Source organism: Pseudonaja textilis, chromosome 8, assembly GCF_049901715.1.
Source record: "Pseudonaja textilis isolate UNSWEBS1 chromosome 8, rPseTex1.2, whole genome shotgun sequence".
Lineage (NCBI taxonomy): Eukaryota > Metazoa > Chordata > Lepidosauria > Squamata > Elapidae > Pseudonaja > Pseudonaja textilis.
This window is the reverse complement of record NC_141997.1, coordinates 6,272,199-6,295,204: the sequence shown is the minus strand read 5'-3', so window position 1 is coordinate 6,295,204 and position 23,006 is coordinate 6,272,199. Positions and strand designations below refer to the sequence as shown.

Here is a 23,006-nt window from a genome sequence, read left to right as displayed (position 1 = left end):
CATCATTTTTTAGAATGTATTATATTGGGCAGTTATGCTTTTATGATCCCTGATGAGTCAATAAGATATTATATTATGTTGATATATATTCTAAATATCTTAATAGTTAGATAAAAATTAAACAGAATGAAAGTATAATCCTAACTGAGAAGCCAATAATCAGAAGAAAAATAACAGTAGTGGGGGTTGAACAATGACCAAAAGCATTGTGGCATGATTAATTTTCTAAATACATCTGACATTTATATCAACACCAGAGGCTGGTCACTCCGATACCGTTAAAAAAGGATGCAAGCTAGCAAATATTAATATACTCTGTTGTCTACAATAGGACTCTTCTGAAGTTTCAGGACGGTAGGGTAGGGTAGGGTAGAAGAGAAGAGAAGAGAAGAATAATGAAAGCAAACTGGTTCCATATTGAGTTGAGATCTGATCAGAGGTATTTCTGTGTGGTCAAAGTGGGGCACTGGAATTTAGGATGTGAAATTAAATTACAAAGGACCTGTATCTTGTCTGAAATACATCGTTCCTACTTTCTGTTACCCAGGGGCTTGTACCTCTTTGACCATGTCCCTATGTACAACGAAAGGAAAATTTGCAACTCATCTCCAAATATGGAGAAATGTTTCTAAATATCTCAGAACGTACTAACCTTAAGAAACAAACCGTGCTATTCCCAAATAAACCAACTGCACTGCAGTTTAGCATAAACTCTGATTCATACAATACACTAAGACTTTATGTGACTATTTGGTATTGTCTTAACCACGGTGGATTGTAAGTGGGTTTACAGAATTATATCGGATTTCACAAAAATTGTAAAACCTCCTACAACTGAAGGAAGCAAGATTGGGGGAGACGACATTGCATAGTACGATCTTCATGTGCGGAAGGAGCTGCAATAAATCTAATTTTCTAGAATACAGCGAATCCGATAAGGTAGGCGAAAAGTAAGCGCAGATCCAAAACAGCAACGTTCAATATTCCTCCGGTGGCCTTTCTCCAACCAGAGTTTTTCTCACACTGCGCAAATCGAAAGGCTCTAGGCCCACTGAACGGACGGGCGGGGGAGGGGGGGGCTTTGCCGTTAGGAAACGCTTGGTTTTGTGATCCGAGTGTACAAAGAAAATCGCCGCCTTAAATCGCCTATAGCACTCGACTAACCTAACGGAAGCGTGTTCTGCTCCCGACTCGTTACTCTCTTTTTTTTGTTCTGGCCTCACCTAGCTTGTTGTAATGGCAGAATCGCGGAATAGTGCTGAAGTTGCTATAAATCACTTACCTGCGGGATAGCATTTTGCTCCAAAGATCGCTAAAAGGCCTGGTTTTGGCGAAACCCCTGCTTTGGCCTCTCTGCTGGAGCCGCAGTGTAAGTCACGGGTGGCGTCTGTCAACGACCACGCCTGGAAACAGGAACTTGGCTGTGCCGGCTAGATTGGCTCAGACTTTCCCATTCTTCAGCAAGGCTTCCTGCTCTTCCCTCCTAAGACAAGAGCAGGTAACCGCGCTCGGTTCTTACTTGAATTTAGAACTCCAGCTCTTGATTTCATTGGCCAATTGCCTAATAATCGTTGATCAAGTGAGGAATCACTACCTTTGGGGGACGGAGGAGCTGTCGTTTCTGATTACTGGGTTCGGTTTACTTTTTGCCCACCACTAGTCTTAAAATCTCCCCCCTCACTCTCTAACCACCAAGTAGGTAAAGTGAAGCTAGAAGTAAGTTAGGGGGAGGAAGAAAAAAACAGTTCCATGAGACTTAAGAACAATGTAAGCAATCTAATACAAAAGATAGAAAAGAAAGAGATTGGAAGAGCAGGAGAGGTTTTTTGTTTCATTCCCAAACTTGTGGGAGCTACTGGAAGATCAGAGAAATCTCAGAAAGATGCATCAAGAGGTATCTACAACACTGACAAAAAGGACACCAAAAGGAGAGTCCTACACTCACCCTATGTCCAGCAGTGAGCAAACCAAGAAGAATTTCAAGTGCTGGGACATGGCCAAGCAGTGGCCAAAGAGAAGAACTTCTACCAAAGCCTTGGGGAGAACTAGAGAGGCTAGGGGTTAAAATTGGTTCTCCATCAATAGGGACCATGAGTGAAAGTTGTCATAGCAGGAGTAATGAGAAAGTCCAAAAAGGAACTGAGAGGAGCTAACAGCAACAATGGCTTTAACTGATCCTCAAGTGAGCCCAACACTTGAAATCAGGTGACAGCAAACAAGTGATCTACATCTGAAGGACTTTTGCTGCCAAGGGAATCAATAGTTGTATTAAAGTATTTAATAGGTGCTACCATCACAGCTACATGGTAATTTATGTAAAATTGGTATCAACCTCCTGGACAGTTCTGTCAGAAGCAGTACAGTCAATAACACAAATTAAAGTTAGATAAATTAATTAAAATTAAGGCTGTAACCCTGACTGGATTGATAGTTTTCTATCTAGGCTGTTGGTTTGAGCTCCAAGTATAAAAAATTGGTTGCAAATGTTTCATCACCATTCAAGAAGACATCATCGGTGCATTTTGAACTGTGCTGATCTTTCAGAACACAGCTCTTTAAATACCTTTTTATAACATACAAATTAGTCTGAATGTTGTTTGTTCAGATATTTCTGAGACATGGTCTGATTTAAAACTGATTGGCTGTCTGTTGTTGCTGGGCTGTAGTTAAGTACCATCTGTGTGATGCAGATAAGGATTAGAGTTGTTTTATGGGTGCTTCTGAGTCATGGTCTGGTTTCACCTTGTTTGGTGAAGCTAGGCAGAATCGCATCCTATACCTGTACAATCAGCACAGCCCCCCACCCAAAGCTGTGTGCTTTCTCTACTTCTCTTCTCCCTATATATCAATGACTGCATCTCAAATGATCCATTTGTTAAAATACTGAAGTTTGCTGATGACACAACAGTGATTGGTCTCATTCGAGACAATTATGAATCTGCATACAGACAGGAGGTTATACAACTTGCCTCATGGTATAACCAGAACAAAACTGGTTATATGGAACTGAACACACTCAAAACTGTAGAAATGGTGGTAGACTTTAGAAGAAACCCTCCCATACTACCACCTCTTACAATACTAGACAACACTGTATCAAGAGTAGAGACCTTCAAATTTCTAGGTTCTATCATATCACAAGACCAAAAATGGACACCTAACATCAAAAACGTCATCAAAAAAGCACAAGAAAGAATGTTCTTTCTGCACCAACTCAGAAAGCTCAAACTGCCAAGGATCTGCTGATTCGGTTCTACAGAGGAATCATTGAGTCTGTCATCTGCACCTCTATGACTGTCTGGTTTGGTTCTGCAACCCAACAGGACAGACACAGACTTCAGAGAGTAATTAGGACTGTAGAAAAAACAGTTACTACCAACCTGCCTTCAATTGAGGACCTGTATACTGCACGAGTCAAAAAGAGGGCTGTGAAAATATTTACAGACCCCTCACATCCCGGACATAAACTGTTTCAATTCCTTTCCTCAAAACAACGCTATAGAGCACTGCACACCAGAACAACTAGACACAAGAACAGCTTTTTCCCGAAAGCCATCATTCTGCTAAACAAATAATTCCCCTAAATCTTGTCATCAGTCCTTATCACCCATCCCCTCCCACTTGTGACTGTGTGACTGTAACTTTGTCACTTGTATACTTACAATTTATATTGACTGTTTCCTAGTATGATTGATTGCTTATTGTACCCTATGACTATCATTAGGTGTCGTACCTTATGATTCTTGACTCCTGACAAATGTATCTTTTCTTTTATGTATACTGAGGGTATTTACACCAAGACAAATTCCTGTATGTCCAATCACACTTGGCCAATAAAGTATTCTATTCTATTCTATTCTATTCTATTCTATTCTATTCTATTCTATTCTATTCTATTCTATTCTATTCTATTCGATAGTTTGAGTGGCTGGCTGTTATTATTGAGATGTGGTCCAAATTCTTGTGAGCCGATGGGTGCCTATAGATGGATGTATCCTAGGGGTCTGCAACCTTAAACACTCAAAGAGCCATTTGGACCTGTTTCCCACAGAAAACACCTGAGTGGGTGTGGCCAACTCGTCACTCACTCCCAAGTCACATAATCCCCCCAGCCATGCCTACCCGGGTTTTGTGGCTCCCTGTGTTTTCTTTTCTGTGGGAAACATCTCTCTCCCCCCACATCTGTCTCCCTCTCTCTCATCTCTCTGTCTCCCTCTCTCTGTGTCTCTCTGTCTCTTTCTGTCTCTTTCTCCCTCTCTCTCATCTCTCTGTCTCTGTCTGTCTCTCATCTCTCTCTATTTCTTTCTCCCTCTCTCCGTCTCATCTCTGTCTCTCTTTCTCCCTGTCTTTCTTTCTTTCTTTCTTTCTTTCTTTCTTTCTTTCTTTCTTTCTTTCTTTCTTTCTTTCTTTCTTTCTTTCTTTCTTTCTTTCTTTGTCTCTCTCCTCTCCCTCTGTATCTCTTTTTCTCTATCTCTCATCTCTCTGTCTGTATCTCTCATCTCTGTCTTTCATCTCTTTCTCCATCTCTGTCTGTCTCTCTGATCTCTCTTTATCTCTCTCTCTCTCTCTCTCTCTCTCTCTCTCGTGTGTGTATTCCCTCTTGAACCATTTCCAAAAACAGGCAAGGGTTGGGGTTTTTTTGCCCCCCAGCTCTGGCTCCCTGTCAGATGAACCCACTACTGGCTGGCCCCACCCCTCGCCCTCCCCTCCGAGTCACTCCTCGCCTGGCCTCAAGAAGGTAAGGGCAATGGCAGAGGATGGAGACACACTCCATGTTCGAAAATGGGAGCAAAGCGCCACTTGCCTTATCTCGCAGGTGCTTCTCCCAGTCCTTGTTGAAGTTGCATGGGCCCCAGTCTCTTGGAGAGACACGCAACTTGCTCTCCACCCTGAGACACTGGCCCAGCCCGGATACAGCTGATGCTCCGCATCTTAATGGGCTGCAGGAGGAGGAGGGGACGCCATCTACCCCATTGTGAAGCATGCTAAATTTAACTGTGCTGTGCAAGGTGCTGCAAGAGTAGCAGGCAGGCTATGGAGGTGATGAGAGCAGCGGCATCAGCCACAGCTGGGCCGGGCCAGTGTCTTGGGGCAGAGAGCAAATTGCACATCTCCCCAAGCAACTGAGATGCATGCAGCACCAATAAGGGCCAGAAGAAGCACCTACAAGATGAGGCAAGTAGGTAAGGGGTGCTATATTCCCGCTCTGGAATATGGAGCAAGTCTCCATCCCCTGCTATCACCCTTACCTTCTCAGACCAGGCGAGGAGTTACTGGAAGGGGTGGGTGAGGGAAGGGGCCAGCCAGTGGTGGGTTCAGCTGACAGGGAGCCACAGCAGAGGGATGAAACAGTCGCATGCAGCTCTGGAGCCGTGGGTTGCTGACACCCGATGTATCCTGTAGGAGTTGCTTGACCTTTTATATGTGGTCAGACTTGTCTAGTAAGATTATCATTCGACTTTTGTCATCTGGTAAGACAACAATATTGTTATCAAGTTTTTTTCCAAAAGTTTTTTATTTGCAATAGATCTTTCCTTTAAACAGTGTGTCAACTGGTACATATATCTTGTGCTAACAATTATAGTTTAGTACTTTTCTTACAACAACAACAACAACAACAACAACAATAATAATAACAACAACATTCCTTAATAAATCATTATCTCTTATATCTATTATCTTTATAAACAATCTTAACTTTTTTCTTTATATATTCATCTACTCCATTTTAACTTGTTTTATTTTCCAACCATTGATAAAATAAACCCCATACCATGTAATATTCAGTTTCTTCTTTTTCTTTAATTGTCAGTATTAGTCTATTCATCTCTGTACATTCAAATATTTTCTCAATCACTTTTTCCTCTGCCGGAATTTTATTGCTTTTCCAATTCTGAGCAAATACAATCCTGGCTGCTGTTAATATATGGATAATCAAGTATATTTTATCTTTACTGTAACATTCAGGTACATCCCTAGTAAAAATATTTCAGGTTTCAAATCTATATGTTGCTTTATCATTTTTTCCAACTATGTGTGTATTTTTGTCCAACATCTTTTTGTTTCTACACATGTCCACCACACATGGTAATATGATCCGGGTGTCCAGTGGCACTTCCAGCATTTAGCTGATTTATCTTTAAACATCTTCGCCAGTTTTACTAGTGCAAAGTGCCATCTATAAAACATCTTATACAGATTCTTTGTATGCTGTCGATATTGTTAATTTACAGTTTCTTTCCCACAGCTTCTGCCATTTATCTAGTAGTATGGTATACCCGAAATTTTTTGTCCATGCTATCATCATTTCCTTTACTTGCTCTTGGTCTAATTTAACACCTGGTAACAGTACAATTTTTTGATCAGCTTATCTTCTGTTCCTGTTAATATTTTATCCAGCTCTGTCAATTCCTTATGAATACCTTCAACTTTAACATATTTTTCATATGTTGATTGTATTTGCATATATGAATACCAATTCATATCAACCCTTTGTTCATTCAATTCTTGTTTTGTTTTGAGCTCACCCCTTTCATTCAGTATATCCTTATATGTAACAATAGTTCCCATTTTACAAACATTTGGGTGTCTAAGTGTTTCTGTTGTCAATAACCAGACTGGGATTTTCAAATAATGTTCTCTAGTTTTTTCCCATGTTAACAATAAAGCATTCCTAATAAAATGCTTTGAAAGTAACCATGTATTTTGCTTCTTCAATACCATAAAAAGGTGTGCCAGCCCAACTGCAAATCATGCCCCTCCAATAACATTGTATTTCTTACAGTAATCCATTCCTTCATCTGTGTTAGTACCGTAGCTTGATGATATAATTCCAAATTAGGTAACCCAAACCCTCCTCTAGTTCCTGCATCCTGCAGCATTTTAAAGTTAATTCTTGCTTTTTTCCCTTGCCATATATATTTCAATACTATTCCGTTAATGTCATAAAAATATTTTTTCTCCAGTTTTATCAGAATTGTTTGAAACAGATGCAATAGTTTTGGTAGTATATTCATCTTAATTGTTGCTATTCTTTCTGTTAATGATAACTGCATATTCCCCCATTTTTCCAATCTGTCTTGATTTGTTGTTTCAATTTGTAATAATTATTTCCCTTAATTGTTCCACATCTGGCCGTTAACTGAATCCCCAGATATTTTACTTTCTTTGTAATCTGAATATCTAATCTCTCCATTAACTCTCTTTTCTGTTTCTCTGTCATATTTTTACCAATATTTTAGTTTTCCTTTTGTTTATTTTGAATCCTGCCACTTTTCCATATTCCTCTATCTTATTTATCAATTTAGCTCCTGTTCCTAGTGGTTCTTCTAATATAAAAACCAAATCAGCTGCAAATGCCTGTAATTTGTATTCTTTTCTTATTTCCATCCCTTTTATCTCCTTGTCTTTCCTAATATTTCTATTTAACACTTCTAAAGTTAATACAAAAAGTAATGGTGACAAGGAGCACCCTTGCCTTGTTCCGTTCTTAATGTTAATTTTTCCAATCAATTATCCATTTACCATCACCTTTGCATATTGTTTGTGATATATTATCTTAATCATTTTAATAAACCTTTCCCCAAAGTCCATTTCTTCCATTTGTGCCAGCATAAACTGCCAGTTCATGTTATCAAAAGCCATCTGTGCATCTAGAAATATTAATGCCATCTGTTTTTCTGGATGTGCTTCATAATATTCCAGAGTGTTCATGATTATTCTCATATTGTCTTTTATTTGTCTCCTAGGCAAAAGAGTTTATGCCACTTCTAACAGGTTTATTTGCATTTTCGAAAAAGTTTTGTTTGGAACTTTTTACTTTTTGTGCTAATTCTTTGTCTATTATTTCCATTTTGTGCTATATTACAGTGGTCGCCAACTGATAGGCTATGGGCTACTGATGGTCTATGAGAAAATTTTGGTGGTCCGCAGAGAAATTTTACCCCTAAAGCAGTTAATCCAGGATGTGTGGGAACACAAGGCTGCACCACCCACATGGTCTGTGGGAACACAAGGCTTGCATCACTTGCATTGCGAACAACATGAGGTAGTGAGGGGAGGGGGAAAGGGCAGGGGGGGGAACTTGCCCCATGTGCCCCATGCGCCTTTCCTGGCCACTGGGCTGCTTCTTTCCACTTCTTTCTTCTGCTTTTGGCTGCACACAAGGAAAGCAGCAAAAGTGTTTCTTTCTCTCTCCCAAACTCCACCAGAAATGAGTCTTTGGGACCCTTCAAGACATCCTACTCCACGAGGCTGCGCTGGCAAAGACTCATTTTTGGCAGAGTTTGGGGGAGAGAAAGACTTCTGCTGCTTCTGCTGCTTTCCTTGCATGAAGCCAAAAGTCTCTCTCCCCCTGAGAACAGAGCTGGAGCTGGTATCCTGCGATCCCAAATGAAGCATGATTGATCAGTAGGAAAACGGGGTGGGGAATTTCCCTGCAGACTTTTTAAAAGATTTTCACAGGATCTCTGCAGACAGAGACCCTGGGAAAATCCTCCAAAAAGTCTGCAGGAAAAGATATTTTATTTGTTGTCTCTTTATAATCTCTTTGTAGTCTGTCTTGTAATAATCCGAGCAAGTCAAACCAAATTTTAATCCACAATGAGGTTGCTATGACTTCTCCTAAATTTCTTTCTTCAGGTTCTTTTATACCCTAATCCAAGTCATATTTATTGTGCTTTCCAAAAAGAAGAGAGTATACAAAAAAACAATAAAAATATGGTATAACAGCATTATAGCAAAAAAAGAAGATAAAATATTAAAAAACTAAAAATTAAAAAATAAGCAGGAAAAAGAGCAAGAAAAAGGAAAAATTTCCCTTGAAAATTTAGTTAAAAATTTAAAACAATAAAGAAGAAAAAAATTGCAAAAAGCTAACATAAAATAATGTCCATAAATTAACATGGTAGTATTATAATAAGTAAAAAGTAAAATCCACATTAGGCCACCAGCTTTCAAACTCCAACCATCAGTTTTTCTCCAACAATAAATTCCACACTGCAGACTTGCAGTTGTTAGACAAAACAGTCCAGGAGAAAGGGATTTAATCTTCTATTTTTTTGTGTCTCTTTTGTTCTTTTAGTTTCCTAGAGTCACACTATTTATGATTAAAGTTGTATGTCATTATCTGTCTATTCACATAGTATCAAGATCATGTAGTCTTTCCCTGTTTCTCCCTCTGCCTTCTATTTTCCTCTTTTGCCTTTAGATGGCACTGTTGCACTGCTTTCTTTTTTTCTTTGCTGTAATAATCCTTTTTATTTTAGGTCCTTCAAAGTTTATGTTCAGATGCAGTAAATTAAAAAGTCACAAGAAACAAAAAGGGAAAATCCAAATGTCTCTTCTTATTTCCCTTAGCTTAATCCAATAATTTCAACAAGTCAGGTCCAGTTTTAATATTACTCTCCATTCACAAATCCTTGATTAATGACTTCCTTTCTCTATTTGTTCTGGAAACCACTTTCCTCATAGCTTTTTTCGGGGGCGGGGGGGGTTAACCCACCTCCACCTTTATCTTTGGCTTTCTCTTTCACCCTTTTCTCCCTGGGGGCTCTTTTTTAAAAGTATTTTTAAAAAATTCTTTTTCACTCAGTTCGATCACACTTTCTAGTTCTTCTTTCCATTGGCAGCTGCCCCAGCCTCGTAGTGGCTCATAATGGCTGCTTTTCTTTCCAATCAGCTGGAGAGATTGTCTCTGGATCAACTAGGGATATTGCAGTATCCCTGGGATCGACAGAGTATTCCCCTCCTTGATTATCGCCCCTCCAAGGCGATTTAGGGCAAAATGGACCACCAGCTGTCAGAATTTTGACAGCAACCCAGGAGCTCTGAGAAACTCAGTCGTATCACCACAACGTCAGCTCTGCCCCAATATTGTTATCAGTTTTGATGGACTTCATTGCTGTTCCTGTTTTATAAAGATGCTGGAATTTTGTTTGTATCTCAGCATTGGGACAATGGTCTGACATATTTGTTGTTAGGCTTCTTTGCTGAGATCTTTCTATTTTAAGGTGTTTTCTAGGCTTGCTAGAAATTCTGTTTTTGATGCATCTTCGTGGTTGAAGTTGAATCCCTTAATCAGGACTTGTTGTTCCTCATCTTTGAGTTGTCAGTTGGATAGGTTCTTGATCCAGGCTCGTTCGTTGTTGTGAGAGTTGTTAGCTGTTAGTCTGGATAGCTTACTTCACAGGGCAGTGTGCTTCTTTTCTCTTTTATTTATTGTTCTGTGCTCGATTGCTGCATTCAAACTTTGCATAAGTTGTGGTCATGCAGAGGTGGTATTCAGCCGGTTCAGCCCAGTTCAGCCAAACTGGTTGTTAACTTTGTGTGTAGTTCAGAGAACTGGTTAATCACACCACTGCCTGGCCCCGGCCCTCCCCTCTCCAGCATTCCTTGCCTAGGCCGGCCTCTCCTAAGGCTATTTTGGCATCTTGGTGCTCCTTCATGGGTGGCAACCTGCAGATAGAGGCAACAGTGGGGCAGCCCTCCCTCCGTGGGCCCGGTGCCCTTCCTCCTCCTCAGAACTGCTGCCATTCCTGCACCCAAGCGAGGCTGCCCTCTTGGTCTGCATCTGCCGCCTGAGTGCACTCTACATCTGCCTGCACAAGTTCATCAAGCAGTTTGCCGAGCACACTCTGCTGCCGCCTGCCATCCAACCACAGGTGCACCCTTCCTGGCCTGCGTGATGGACTGTGGCACCGGGTGAGGCCAGAGACACAGAAAGAGAGAGGTATGAATGGGTGATTGAGACTGAGTATGTGGCTGATATTTGGCTTCTAGCACCAGAGGGGGTGGGGAAGGGAAGCAGCCAGGCTGCCACTGCCTTTCATTGGGGCGCATGTAGCGAGATGGGTTTCCTCTTGCCATCTCTTTTCTCCCCCTCGCCAGGCATGGCAGCACTTCCTGCCCTTCACTTAGCCACCCCCCCCTTATCAATGCAATTTGTGGTTGGCAGGTGGGGAGAGGTGGGGAGGGGGAGGAAGGGTATTCCCAACTCCTGGGCTGACTGGCTTCTTCCTGGCAGCTGTTTCTCTGCCTTTCAGCATCAACCATCAAAGATGAGGCTTTTGTGGGCAGAAGAGCTGTGCTACAACGGAGAAATGGGAAATAGAGCGGCCAGCATGAGGGAAAGACGAGGAACACAGAAAGAGGAGAAACAGCCTCTTCCTTCTTTAATGTTGGCCACTCAGTTGCCCGTTTCCCCATTACAGCACAGTACCATGGAGCTTGTCCCACCCCCCACCCCCCACACGCTCTCGCTTCCTCCAAACATTTCTTTGCCTGCCTGATTTCCAGCTCCGTTGTGTTCCTCCGTCGCGTTTCTCACCATTATGTACAGGGAAACAAAAGTTTGTGGGACTTTTGTGCTTTTCCTCTTTCCCTGCTTTTCATCTTTCCCTTGTGCCAGCCTCTCCATTGCAGCACGGTGCCCAGGATCCGCTTTGATAGTGAGGGGGGAGGGAAATGGAGCAGCCAGCTTGAAGGAAGAAGGCCGCTTTTCCTCTTTCCCTGCTCTTCTTTCCCTCATGCAGGCCTCTCCATTGCAGCGCAGCACCCAGGATCCACTTTGATAGCAGGGCTCCCCTAAGCCTACGATGGAATAATAAGCCCCAATCTTTACACTGGAGGACGGGAAGGGAAGGTTTTTTGGTGCAGGACCATTGCTCAGGCACCCCCTCACTGCCCATCTCATGGCAGAGCAACTTCTCCATCACTGGGTGTTAGACAAGGGAAAGCAGCTGGAGCAGGGTGTGGTGGGGAAGACTTGTGTGAAAAAGTACGAGCCAGGGAGGCAAATTGGAGACAGAAGAGGGGTGACTGGAGAGGGCCTCTCTCTCTCTCCCCGATCCCTGATTTATTGGGGAGATGGAAGAGGCAAGAAGCAGGGTGGAGAAGGGAGCAGGGCGGCCGTCTCCTTTTCCATGGTTGGAAGCAGCCAAAATCTGCCCAAGAGAGCTTGGCGGTGATCCAGAGGACAAAATCAGTTTTCTTTTTTTTCCTTTTTTTTTTTGCACAAAAGGAGGGGGGAGAGTGCACAGGATGTGGGCCTGCTAACGTGTGATCCCCAAAGTGGCCATAATGCAGGGCAGTGCAGCCCTCTAAGCCAAAATGGCTGGTTTCCCAACTTGTTTGAGCTTAGCCTAACGCATGAATAGAGGCACGAAGCTGGACTGGCTGCATATCATCCTGGCTGTGGTTAGGAACCCAGCTAGGGCTAGCTGTCAGTCCCCAACGGGGTGGTCTCCAGCGGTGTCAGTCTTAACTTCTCAGGCCAGGCAAGGAGTGGTTGGGAGGGAAAAGGGCCAGTGCAGTAAGAGGCAGGGCGAGGCAAGGCACCCTTCAATGTGAGTGATGTTGATGTAAGTGATTAGGACAGAAAACCGATTGTTAAATTATTTGGATCCCACCACTGGTCCAATGGTATTGTTGCATAAGAGCTTTTGTTCATTGAAGCATTTTATGTATTTGTTAAAACAGTTGTGAGTGTCTGTTATCATCAGTCAGATCATGCATTTACCATTCTGTTTTGCCATTCTGTTTTCTGTAATGTAGTTAATGCTTTGAGAAAGTATGTTTTGTTGTAGGCATTCATAAAGGAAGAATAGTTGCTAGTGTATGGAAGCTTCTCTGCAAGTGAAGGTCTCCCAATGACAAGTGACGTTGAGCGTTGGACGCCCAAAGGTGGCTGCAGTGTGTTTGAATATTAGTAGCTCAGGTTGGTAGGCTGTTGATTTGAGCTCCAAGCTTGGCAATTTGGTTGCAAATGTTTTGTCACCATTCGAGGATACTTCATTAGTGCATTTTGAATTGTGCTCATCTGTCAGAATACAGCTCTTTAAATACCTTTTTATGAGATGTAAGTTAGTCTGAATTTTGTTTGTTGGGGTATTTCTGAGTCATGGTCTGATTTTGGGCTGTTTGGCTGGCTGTTGTTGCTGGGCTGTAGTTAAGTACCGTCTGTGTGATGCAGATTAGGATTACAGTTGTTATCTAGGTATTTCTGAGTCATGGACATGACCATGGACGTGCTCAGATCATGACTCAAAAGCACCCAGATAACTAATCCTAATGTGGCATATGGAGTGGGGGCGAATATGCAAACCTCTTCTACAATAGCCTCATATTGATGCTGCAAAGTAAAAACTACTTGTAGTTGTTCTAAATATGGGGAACTTTTGAAAGAACATCTGCTACAGAATTGAAAGGGATTGCTTGAAAGAGGATTAGAGTAGAATGATTTATGGTAGAGATAAGCAGTCTGGTTTCCCTCCAGATGTTTCCAGCTTGGAACTGATCAGAACTAAACCCCAAAGCATCTGGATATCCTAGCTGCCCACACTTAAAAGATCTCTGTACGGAACATGATCTGCTCCATAAGATGGTGCTGTCCGCGCAACCCAAAGCCTGGGTAACTTTTTATGCAGCCTCAGTGCGTCATTTCCTAGAAAGATGAGGTAATCAGTAGAATGAAAGTGGGGGAGGGAAGGATGTGTGAAGTGGCGTTTGTGATTGGCCGAGAGGACTATAAATAAAGGCGCTAGCGGAAGCTATTTAGGCAGTGTTACTGGCGCTCGTTCACCGGGTTTGCGTTTGTTCTCGGTGCTTGAGGGAATGCTGGCTGCCTGACCGCCTGTGCCGCCAACGCCGCGCCCGGGACGCGAATGAAGAAACTTCTTCTATTGCTCTTCAACTATCGGGGACTCGCGAGAGGGGGGGGACGCAAGGGAAAACGTCGCCGAAAATGGCCGCTTTCCATATCCGAGCCGCGCGGCCCGAGGACTGCGCTGATATTCTGCGCCTCATAAAGGTATACCTCGCTTCGTGTCGGTCTGGGAGCCTCGCCCGATCGCCGCACGCAACTCCGACTGTTGGGGAAAATCTTAATAAAGTTAAGCCCAACGCCGTCCGGTTCGCCTCCTTTTGTTCTTATCGGAACAAATAACAATTTTTGCGTAATATAAAATATGGGGCTCTGGAGACATCGGAGGGAAGGGAGTGGGAAAGCGACGGTTTACCCCAGGAACCTGAAAAGCGGTGCGATTCCCCACACGGGTTCGGCTACTTTTCTCAACAGCCTTCCAGAGAGCATGAGACTCTCGGGAGACATCCGCACGGTCGACAGCAAAACGCACTACAATAACAGACGGAGTCCTGACTGCCTTTTTTCTTGCTATTCTTTATATACAATTTCTCCTTTAAGAAAACAAAGGTTTCCTGGCATTTTAAGAATCAGCATTTTGTTTGTGCGATATGTTTTCATGTGCCGAACTCTACAAAAGCATCTTTACAAAAGCTGGCCTTTAATCTGTTAGAAAATTAAGTAGTTGTGATTAATTCTAGATAACGTGCATTGTATTTATATTGTTTAATTTCCCTCCAACTTTTGCTGTTCTTTTTTCTCCTGTTCAAACTATAAATTAGATATTTTATCATATTACCTTTTTATTGTTATATTACCTTTATTATGTAGAATATAACAAAACTTAAGCAATTATGAGATGTATTTGTTTAAAATAAGCTCAAACTGATGTTTTTACTGCAATAAAGTAACAGCAGACAATATTTTACTGCCAAATATTTAAACTTCTCCAACTGAACTTTTACCTTTGTCCTAAAGTGCTATGCTATGCTACACTACTTGTTTAATTTTCTTGTTTTTTTAAAAAAAATAGGTTAAATCTAACATTTCACTTAGGGGCAAAAGTCCTAGGGTGGGGTGGGGGTGGAGATTGTTTTGTCAACCCTGAAACAACCTTTCCTCCCTTTGGAAACACATCTTTGCCCTCATAAATTGGCAAAGAATTCCTTCCTCTTAGGAGGAGGAGTCTTTATGATCACTAACCTCTGTGATACTATTAATAAGAAAGTGGGTTAAAACACATAACTTTCCAAATAAAAATAAATGAACTTGTGGCTCTTTATGCCTAATGGAATAGAAAATTAGCCATAATATTTTGTTTTGGACAGGAGCTTGCTAAATACGAAGATATGAAAGATCAAGTAATACTGACTGAAAAAGGTAATGGTATACTTTAAAATAAATCTAGTTAATTTACATGGGAGATTGGGAAATTAGTTAAATCATCCATATGTTCTCATTCTGCAGATCTTCTTGAGGATGGTTTTGGAGAACATCCTTTCTACCACTGCCTTGTTGCAGAAGTGCCAAAAGAACACTGGACACCTGAAGGTGAAACAAACATTGTAATGTTTAGAAAAAGATTAAGATTTAAACATCTTTAATAGAATTATACATATATTCCCAGGTTAATACTGAAAACATGAAAATATATATTGGATTCAGATCTTGTCTTCCATGAATGGAAGGGTTTTTTTAAAAATCTAATTGATCAGTTCTGCTGGCAGGTAATGGGAGGAGACATTTTTAATGATTCCTTCCTTCCCATCCGCATAAGTACCTACTCTGGAGAATCTAAGGACCATCCAGAATGGCATAATAGCTGACAGTGCAGGGAGATCTAGAGGGGAGGGTTAGAGAATCACCTCTCCTGTTCCCTGCTGGCTGGATTCTACTGAGCATTTCATTCAAGGAATGCTCCTATTGGCAAGAGCAAATTCTGAATCCAACTTGATGTCTTTTGTTTTTGCTTTTTAAAAAAAATTGCTTTGTTATCCTTAACACCATGGAGAACCAGGTATCCAGGTATAACAGTAGAAGAAAAAGTGTAATTCCACTTCATTTCATGGTTATTGTTTGACCCTAACTTATCGCAATGCAAATCTGTTAAATCTCATTTTCTTTAATTTGTCCCAATCTTCAGGTTACAGTCTCTAGCTTCGCCATGTACATGGCCCTTCCGTGTACATGGATGGGCGGGGAGGTAACTAAAAGATCGTTACACAATAAAGTAGATGATCATGATATATGAGGTAAGGTCTCCAGGGACAAATACTATTCCCAAACATTTACCTCAAGTAAGAAGAAAGTATAAAAACACTCGGTAGATCAGAAATCATACATGTAATTTCTGTTTTTAGAAATCTATAAAGCATATTAGACTATACAATCAAATTGGAGTCAGTAATGTCTTATGCAGATGTAACTGGAAAAGGCCAAAAATTGAAAAGTGAACACTTGCTCCTTTTTAAAAGTAGTAGTGAAAAACACTGGTAGCAATTAACATGGCTGCTTCAATTCAACTGAAGATTCAGCTGCAATTCAGCTGCTTTTAATAATGTTTAGATGTCACAGATGAAACAAATGCTGTTGCCTCCTTTAAAGCACCTTTGCATTGTAAATAAAACTTCAGAATTTATTTAGAAGATAAATACCAAGGACTTTGATTCGGGAAAAGTCCTGATATATAAATGTAAGAACAGTCAATTACCACAGCATTCTGATCTGCCGTTGTGAATTTGTTGAAGTTTGTATTGATCCAACATGGTATAAATAGGATATGGAAGGAGTATTTTTAACAACAACAACAAAATTCTAATTTTAATGGCAAACTGACACAACTGGCCATACATTTCAGCTGTACAGTTACTACAGTTTCAGCTGTACAGTTACTGGGCATGTGCAAGTTCAGTTAACTGCATCTTATTAATATGACATTTTCTTCTACCAGTTTTTAATTGATAGGGATCTGTACTCTGCTACTACTTATTGCATTTATTGAATTTCAAATGTTTACTTTTGCAGCATAACAGATTACTGTATTTTCCACTCTATAAGATGCACTTTCCCCCCAAAAAAGTAGGTGGTAATGTCTGTGTATCGGTTGCCAGTCGGTTGCCGAGCCACAGGGGTGAAGTCCTTTTACAGTGCTGAACCCCGCCTCTTCTGTCTTTGTCATTGCCCATCTCTTCTGTCTCTTTTCTGCAATGGAGGAGTCAATAGGCAGAGCTGGCACATGAGACAACACTTATCTGTGGTCCTCTCAGGTTTTGCCTGATTTTTTTTTCCTCCTCTAAACCTAGGTGCATTGTATGGTCAGGTGCATCTTACAGTGCAAAAGATATGGTAATTTTGCATGATTACAATATATATTTTGATAAATGCATGTAAAATTTGAAATACACTTCTGTTTTAATGATGTACTACCTATGTAAAATAAAAATACCTTTCATTGCAGGTTATAGTATTGTGGGCTTTGCCATGTATTATTTTACTTATGATCCATGGATTGGAAAATTGCTGTATCTTGAAGATTTCTTTGTGATGAATGAATTCAGAGGTATCTTAGATATTAAACATTAGTATTTTAGAATCATGTTATAAGCTGTATACAAATCTGATTTATAAAATTAAAATTTTCCCATCTTTAGGCTCGGGCATTGGTTCAGAAATTCTGAGGAATCTAAGTCAGGTAAGTAGATGATTATGACTTTCCATTGTATGGGGGGAAAAGCAACTGATCAATTAAAGTTATTTCCAGTACAAATGGAAATTTCATCTGATCCATTCATACTTTGTTTTACTCATTGATGACTATCTAGTGGGTCTCTAAGAACAATTTTCAAAGATCTTTGTTTCCAGGAAATAATTTTAGAAGATATATATGAATTACTGATCATGTAATTCCCTTTTGGTTCTAAGCTGAGTTATATAAAACATAGAAATTAGAAAAAGTAAGCCAACAAATATTAAAGGCACGAAATAAGAAAAACATACTTAAAATTACTTTACCCCAAACCATTTAATTAATTCTCCATATTTTCCAACCTTGTAAACTATGCTTACTTCCCACATATGTACACTTAATTTGATATATTACTTTTTGTTCAGTTATTCAAAAACAATGATAAATCTGTTACACATTTTAAATGCTCATTTTGATTAGGATTCTTTCACAGACAGGATGCTATATTCAAAATATATTTGTGCATTGAAGTGTGATACTCTTTCCTCAGCAAAAAAAGTATTTGCATGATCTTAATTCAATCTACATTTGAGCTCTTTGTGATAACACACTGAATCATAGTTCTAAAACCTGTTCAAAAAATTATTTTTAAATACAGTCAAAGCAATAAGGAATTCTTAGTCCCATAAAGCCAATATTATTGAAATGCTATTGTTGAAATAGTATATGTAGTTCTTACTTAACTATGGCTATTGGGACTAGAATTTCCATTGCTAAGTGATGCAGCTATAAAACACATGACTATGCTGCTTAGTAATGGAAATTCTGGCCCCAGTTGTCATTCTTCAGCAAACCATTGCCTGTTGTTAACCAGGAAAGTCACATAATTGCCATTTGCCTGCTTCCCTATTGACACTGCTTATAGGAAGCCAACAAAGGCTGTGACATTGTAATTATGAACTAGGTGCCAAGTCTTGATCGTTATCATGTGAGTAGGGACATTGCACCAGCTGTAAGTACAAGGAGCGGTCTTAACTACCACTTGTTCAGCACTGTCTTTAAGTTTGATCATTAAAAGAGGAACACCTGTATGTTAAATGTATTGCAGTATTCATCCAGTTTTTCAGTGACTTTATACTATGTTGTGAAAGTTTTTAAAAATTAATATTGAGGTTAACCTATAAAACACTCATCTTGGGTTGCAAAGCAATCAAAAATACATTTGGAATTATTTTTTGTAGCTGTCTGGGAATCTGTAATTTTGAGGCATTCTTAATGCAATTCAAATAAGCACACAAGGAATATTTAAACTTGGCACTAATTTTAATATATATTTATATATAGATATATACATTTACAGGTACCATGTCTTAAGACCACAAATATGCCGCTACTTTTACTCCTATGTTCATGTTCTTTATTTCTTTCTTCAGATTGCTGTCAAATGCCGTTGCAGCAGTATGCACTTCTTAGTAGCAGAATGGAATGAACCTTCCATTAAATTTTACAAAAGACGCGGAGCTTCTGATCTATCATCTGAGGAAGGATGGAGACTCTTCAAAATAGACAAAGAGTATTTGATGAAGATGGCAACTGAAGAATAAGTGTTGTCAACCCAATAACCCAAATACAAATTAAACGTGTAATTTCTCAGTTTGCTAGCCCTGTATTACTTTTCTTTCATTTTAATATTGAAATAGTTAATATATATCTTAAACCTAAAGCTCTAATATTAATAGTGTAGATGTTACTGTATTGTGGAGTTCTGAGACTCCAACGTAGCAACAGTTTACTGTCAGTACATCTCTGATCCTGAAATGTCTTATTTGTAACTTCATTGTAAGTATCCTTCAAATGTGTACAGTGTACACTATGGTATTTTTTGTTTTCAATTATTTACATTTATGAGAAAATAAATGTTTTCTTAGTGATCACAAATGCTTATGTCAACTTTTATTTACTGGCCTTCTCCAATTGTTTATATACATTGCTGTCTTTTTGGAATCTCATATCTCACATATTATCACTACCTTGTATCCCTTTTAATCCACCAATTTGAAGAGCATTCAAGATATTACTAGACATTTAATTCATTGGGAAGTTTCACACAGATTTAAGATAAGGCAACCTAGGAAAAGTAAACTAGTAGGGTGCTAGTAGGGTGCTATCATTTTTAAGGATTTTCAAGCTTGACACTAGAGTACACAAGGTACACAAAGGGGGAAAAGTAGTGAAATAAATTAGGGAAGGAGAAGTCTTTCCGCTGATTTCCTTCTGTTCCCAAAATATTTTAGTCACATTGCAGATAAGCATATGATTCATTGGTTCAACTACTATAGGCAATCCACAACAACATTTTTCCCTATCATAATGCCCAGTGTTCCTTTCTACATTATTTTCCATTATTCAAAATACACAGTAACCTGCAATCCTATAATGCACATAATCTTTCTTGCCTGTTAACGTATTCTGGATATAGCTAATTAAAGTTCTGCTTTCCTGTGGACATGCAAAGATATGTAATCTGAAGTGGGCCACAATTCTAAAAGGTTTTGGCATATGACTGTTCAGTTCTGTTTGATTTATATTCTGCCATCTTTAATATCCCTATTGCAAAACACTTATAACTAGACTTTTGGAAAGTGTATTTTCATATATATAGACAGTCCATGGAATCCAATATTCCTGTACAATCATTTCTATTCGCATTTCCTAATATTTTTGATAGAAACACTGATCAAAATATCACATACAGGTTTGAATTCCTTCATCTTTTTATACAGAGCCTCTGTTGACTAATAGAGGACAATATTTGTAGCTCAGGGTTGAAGTGAGGTGGTCTCTGGGCTTGGTTTTTTTCTTGCAGATGTTTCATTACCCAAACTAGGTAAAGTCATCAGTGTTTGGCACTGATTAGGTTACCTGGTTTTAGCTAATGTCTGCACAAAAATAAACAAGCTCAGATAGCACCAAGGATGCGGTTAATTAATTTCATCATTTTTTGGTAAATTCACTATCACCTTATGGAAAAGCAACACATCTTTTGAGATCACAGCACCAGTCTGAACATGGCTGTTACAATATCTCTGAAGAGAATGTCAGATCCCTATCGTGATACTGTCATTTCTTTGGGGAGGGGGGCTTGGATCATTTATTCACTTACTGCCTTCTTCCTTTTTCCTACATATCCTGTAATCCCTTAGTTTATAACCCTAGCAATGACACCTGTCTGCCCTGTGCTTTGATTTACCTTTGGGGAATGTGTAAGGGGGGAGGGTCATCTGTTTTATTTCTGCTCAGAAGCCTCTGGAGAGAAGCGCCTGGGAACAGTTCCTTATCTCCTTCCCAGGACAGCTGTTTTCACATCTGCACCTGTGGATTGGCCTATTCAACATCAGACTGAAGGGAGGGGTTTCTAACTCCTTTACCCTAATGGAATTGCCGAAGGGGAATTTAGATCCTGCTTTGCTCTTGTCTTGCAATCACTTCCTTTCAATAAAAGTTTCCTTTTGAAATGCTGTTTCAAGAGTTTGTATTTTCTTAAATGGGGAGGAGAGGTGGGACCTTACATAAAGCAGGATCTGCAAAAGTGGTCAACCCAGAGAAGCAAATTCGCTCTACCGAGGGGACCTTATAAACAATGTCTGAACAAAGTGTTGAGCAAGGGGAGGCAGAATGCCACTGTGAGACCTCTGTCACCACCCAGCCAAATGCCGGCTCCATCTGCCCCATCAAAGTCATCAAAGCTGTGTTGGAAGGCTCCACAAAGTCCAGGTGGTCAATCAGAGTGGGGAAGAAAGACAATTGAGACAATAGAACCAGAGGAGTCAGCCTCACCCATGGCAGCTGGCAACCGGGCTGGAAATGTGAACTGGAAGCCATGTCAGACCAAGAAGAACTGACTGAGGAACTGGCCGGGGACAATCGACTTGAGAAACATGTCATGTGATTCGTGATGGAAGCTTTCAAGAATTTCAGAGTCGGGGGGAAGTTGGATCCTCGCCGAGGGGGGGTGGGGCTGAAGCTGCAGCAGCAGCCAATGGATCTGGAACCGCCACCCCAGATCCAGCAGCCCATCCACTGCTGCTGCAGACCAGCAGCTGCCCTGCCAAATCTGCCCCATGCAGTGCCATCTCCTACGAATGTCCCTGGTCAGCCCAGAGCACTGCAGCTGGAAACCCCACCCCCCATGAAGTAGAGTATGGCAACCCACAACAACTGGGGTTCTTCCTGGCACATGTCCTCACATACATGCAAGAGTACGGGTGGGATTTCAAAACCCAGGGTACCTGAGTTCGAGTTGTCATCCTGGTGCTAGAAGGAGGGGCGGCCAGATGGATAGTGAGCCTCCACAATGCCAATGCTCCCAAGATGAGAAATTGCAACCGTTTTATGATGGCTTTTCACCACCAGTTTGACAACCCCCTGGCAGACCAAAAAGCTCGTGATTGCATCAGAACCATGAAGCAGAGCCACCAGCTGGTGGCTGAATACACTGAGGAATTCTGAGACCTCACCTGCAGGGTAGCCTGTCCAGAAGACATCCTGGTGAACTGGATCAGAGTTAGCCTGAATGACGACCTCTACCAAGCCTGCTGTGATGACCCGGGATGTGACACAAAGGCAACACAGTCAAATAAGCAAGAAGAGTCCCTTTATTATCTACAACTTTGCCCTCTAGTGTCCAGGTTATCTTTGGCTGGAGAAAAACTCTCCTAGGAACTGTCTTTACGTGGAGGAAATTCAGTCCAAAAATGAAATACATACAAACTGTAACTAAAAATCCAAACAAACCACACTGCAGTAATTAACTTGACAGGGCAGGAGAAGGAATTGCAGACTGGAAAGCACAGCAAAACACACAAAGTTGGGAAGATGCCAGGAACACACATAAACCTTGATGAAACTAGATAATTCACAATTTGCTCCCAACTACTTGCTGTGCGCAACTTCCCTTTTTAAATTAGTTGTAGCTGTGTTCCCAGCTACAACTAATGAAGGGAATCAGGGCCCTTTCCTCCCCCATAAGCCATGCAACTCATTTCCCTCCCTTCCTCCCTGCGAGGCCTAGGATGAAGAAGGTGTGGGCCTGGGTCCTTCTCCGAACCCCCTCTCCCTTACTCTACCTCTCCCCTGCTCTGCCCAGCAGGACTTTGCCCTTCCCCAGTTTCTTCCACAGGCAATGGAGCCACACACCCACTCCCTGTCAGCTGCTTGGCCTCCCCCTCTGAATCAGATTCCAACAGGGGCATGACACCTGCCTAGCCAGAGGAGCCCCAAACCGTATACATGAATGATATATCCTAGCCAAAGAGGTAGAGATCGACCTGGCCAGTACTGAGCAGGGGAAGCTTTGAAGAGATCCCTACCCTGGGAAAATGGGAGGCATCCAAGCCAAAAACCGCCCTAGCGCTGAGATCATCAGCCTGTTACAAGTGCGGGAAGGAGGGGCACTGTACAGCTGAGTGCCTTTTGAAAACTCCTGCCTGGAAACCTGAATTCCTGTCAGGTGGGAAGCCCGTGAAAACCACCCCATGCAGAAAAGACAATGCACAGAGAAGTGGAGAGGCTGTGGAGTTTCGTCCCCTCGCAAAATCGGGAGAAGGAACTTCGGCACCACCAGGAGAAGGACCAAGCCAGTTCGAAAGCAACCCTGAAGACGACCCACTGATAAGCGAACCA

General features: G+C 41.0%; 2 protein-coding genes across 3 annotated transcripts in view; one reads left to right on the top strand and one right to left on the bottom strand.

Annotated features, from left to right (window-relative positions):
- Positions 1–1,581, bottom strand: part of ACOT9 (acyl-CoA thioesterase 9) — a 35,578-nt gene extending 33,997 nt beyond the window's left edge. The window contains exon 1 of the mRNA XM_026714197.2: positions 1,283–1,581. Within this exon, the coding sequence (XP_026569982.1) occupies positions 1,283–1,296 (14 nt within the window). The 5' untranslated portion in view covers positions 1,297–1,581. The remainder of the gene's footprint in view (positions 1–1,282) is intronic.
- Positions 868–19,262, top strand: SAT1 (spermidine/spermine N1-acetyltransferase 1). Of its 2 annotated transcripts, none has more exons than XM_087938206.1 (6): positions 868–939; positions 14,968–15,019; positions 15,107–15,190; positions 17,097–17,198; positions 17,290–17,330; positions 18,758–19,262. In XM_087938206.1, exons 1-6 carry the CDS (start codon positions 883–885, stop codon positions 18,926–18,928), a joined length of 507 nt encoding a protein of 168 aa, XP_087794332.1. In that variant the 5' UTR covers positions 868–882; the 3' UTR covers positions 18,929–19,262. The 2 variants fall into 2 exon arrangements, with proteins under 2 accessions (XP_087794332.1, XP_026569984.1); XM_026714199.2 differs by lacking the exon at positions 868–939 and adding an exon at positions 13,499–13,807.
- Positions 19,263–23,006: the final 3,744 nt, after the last annotated feature.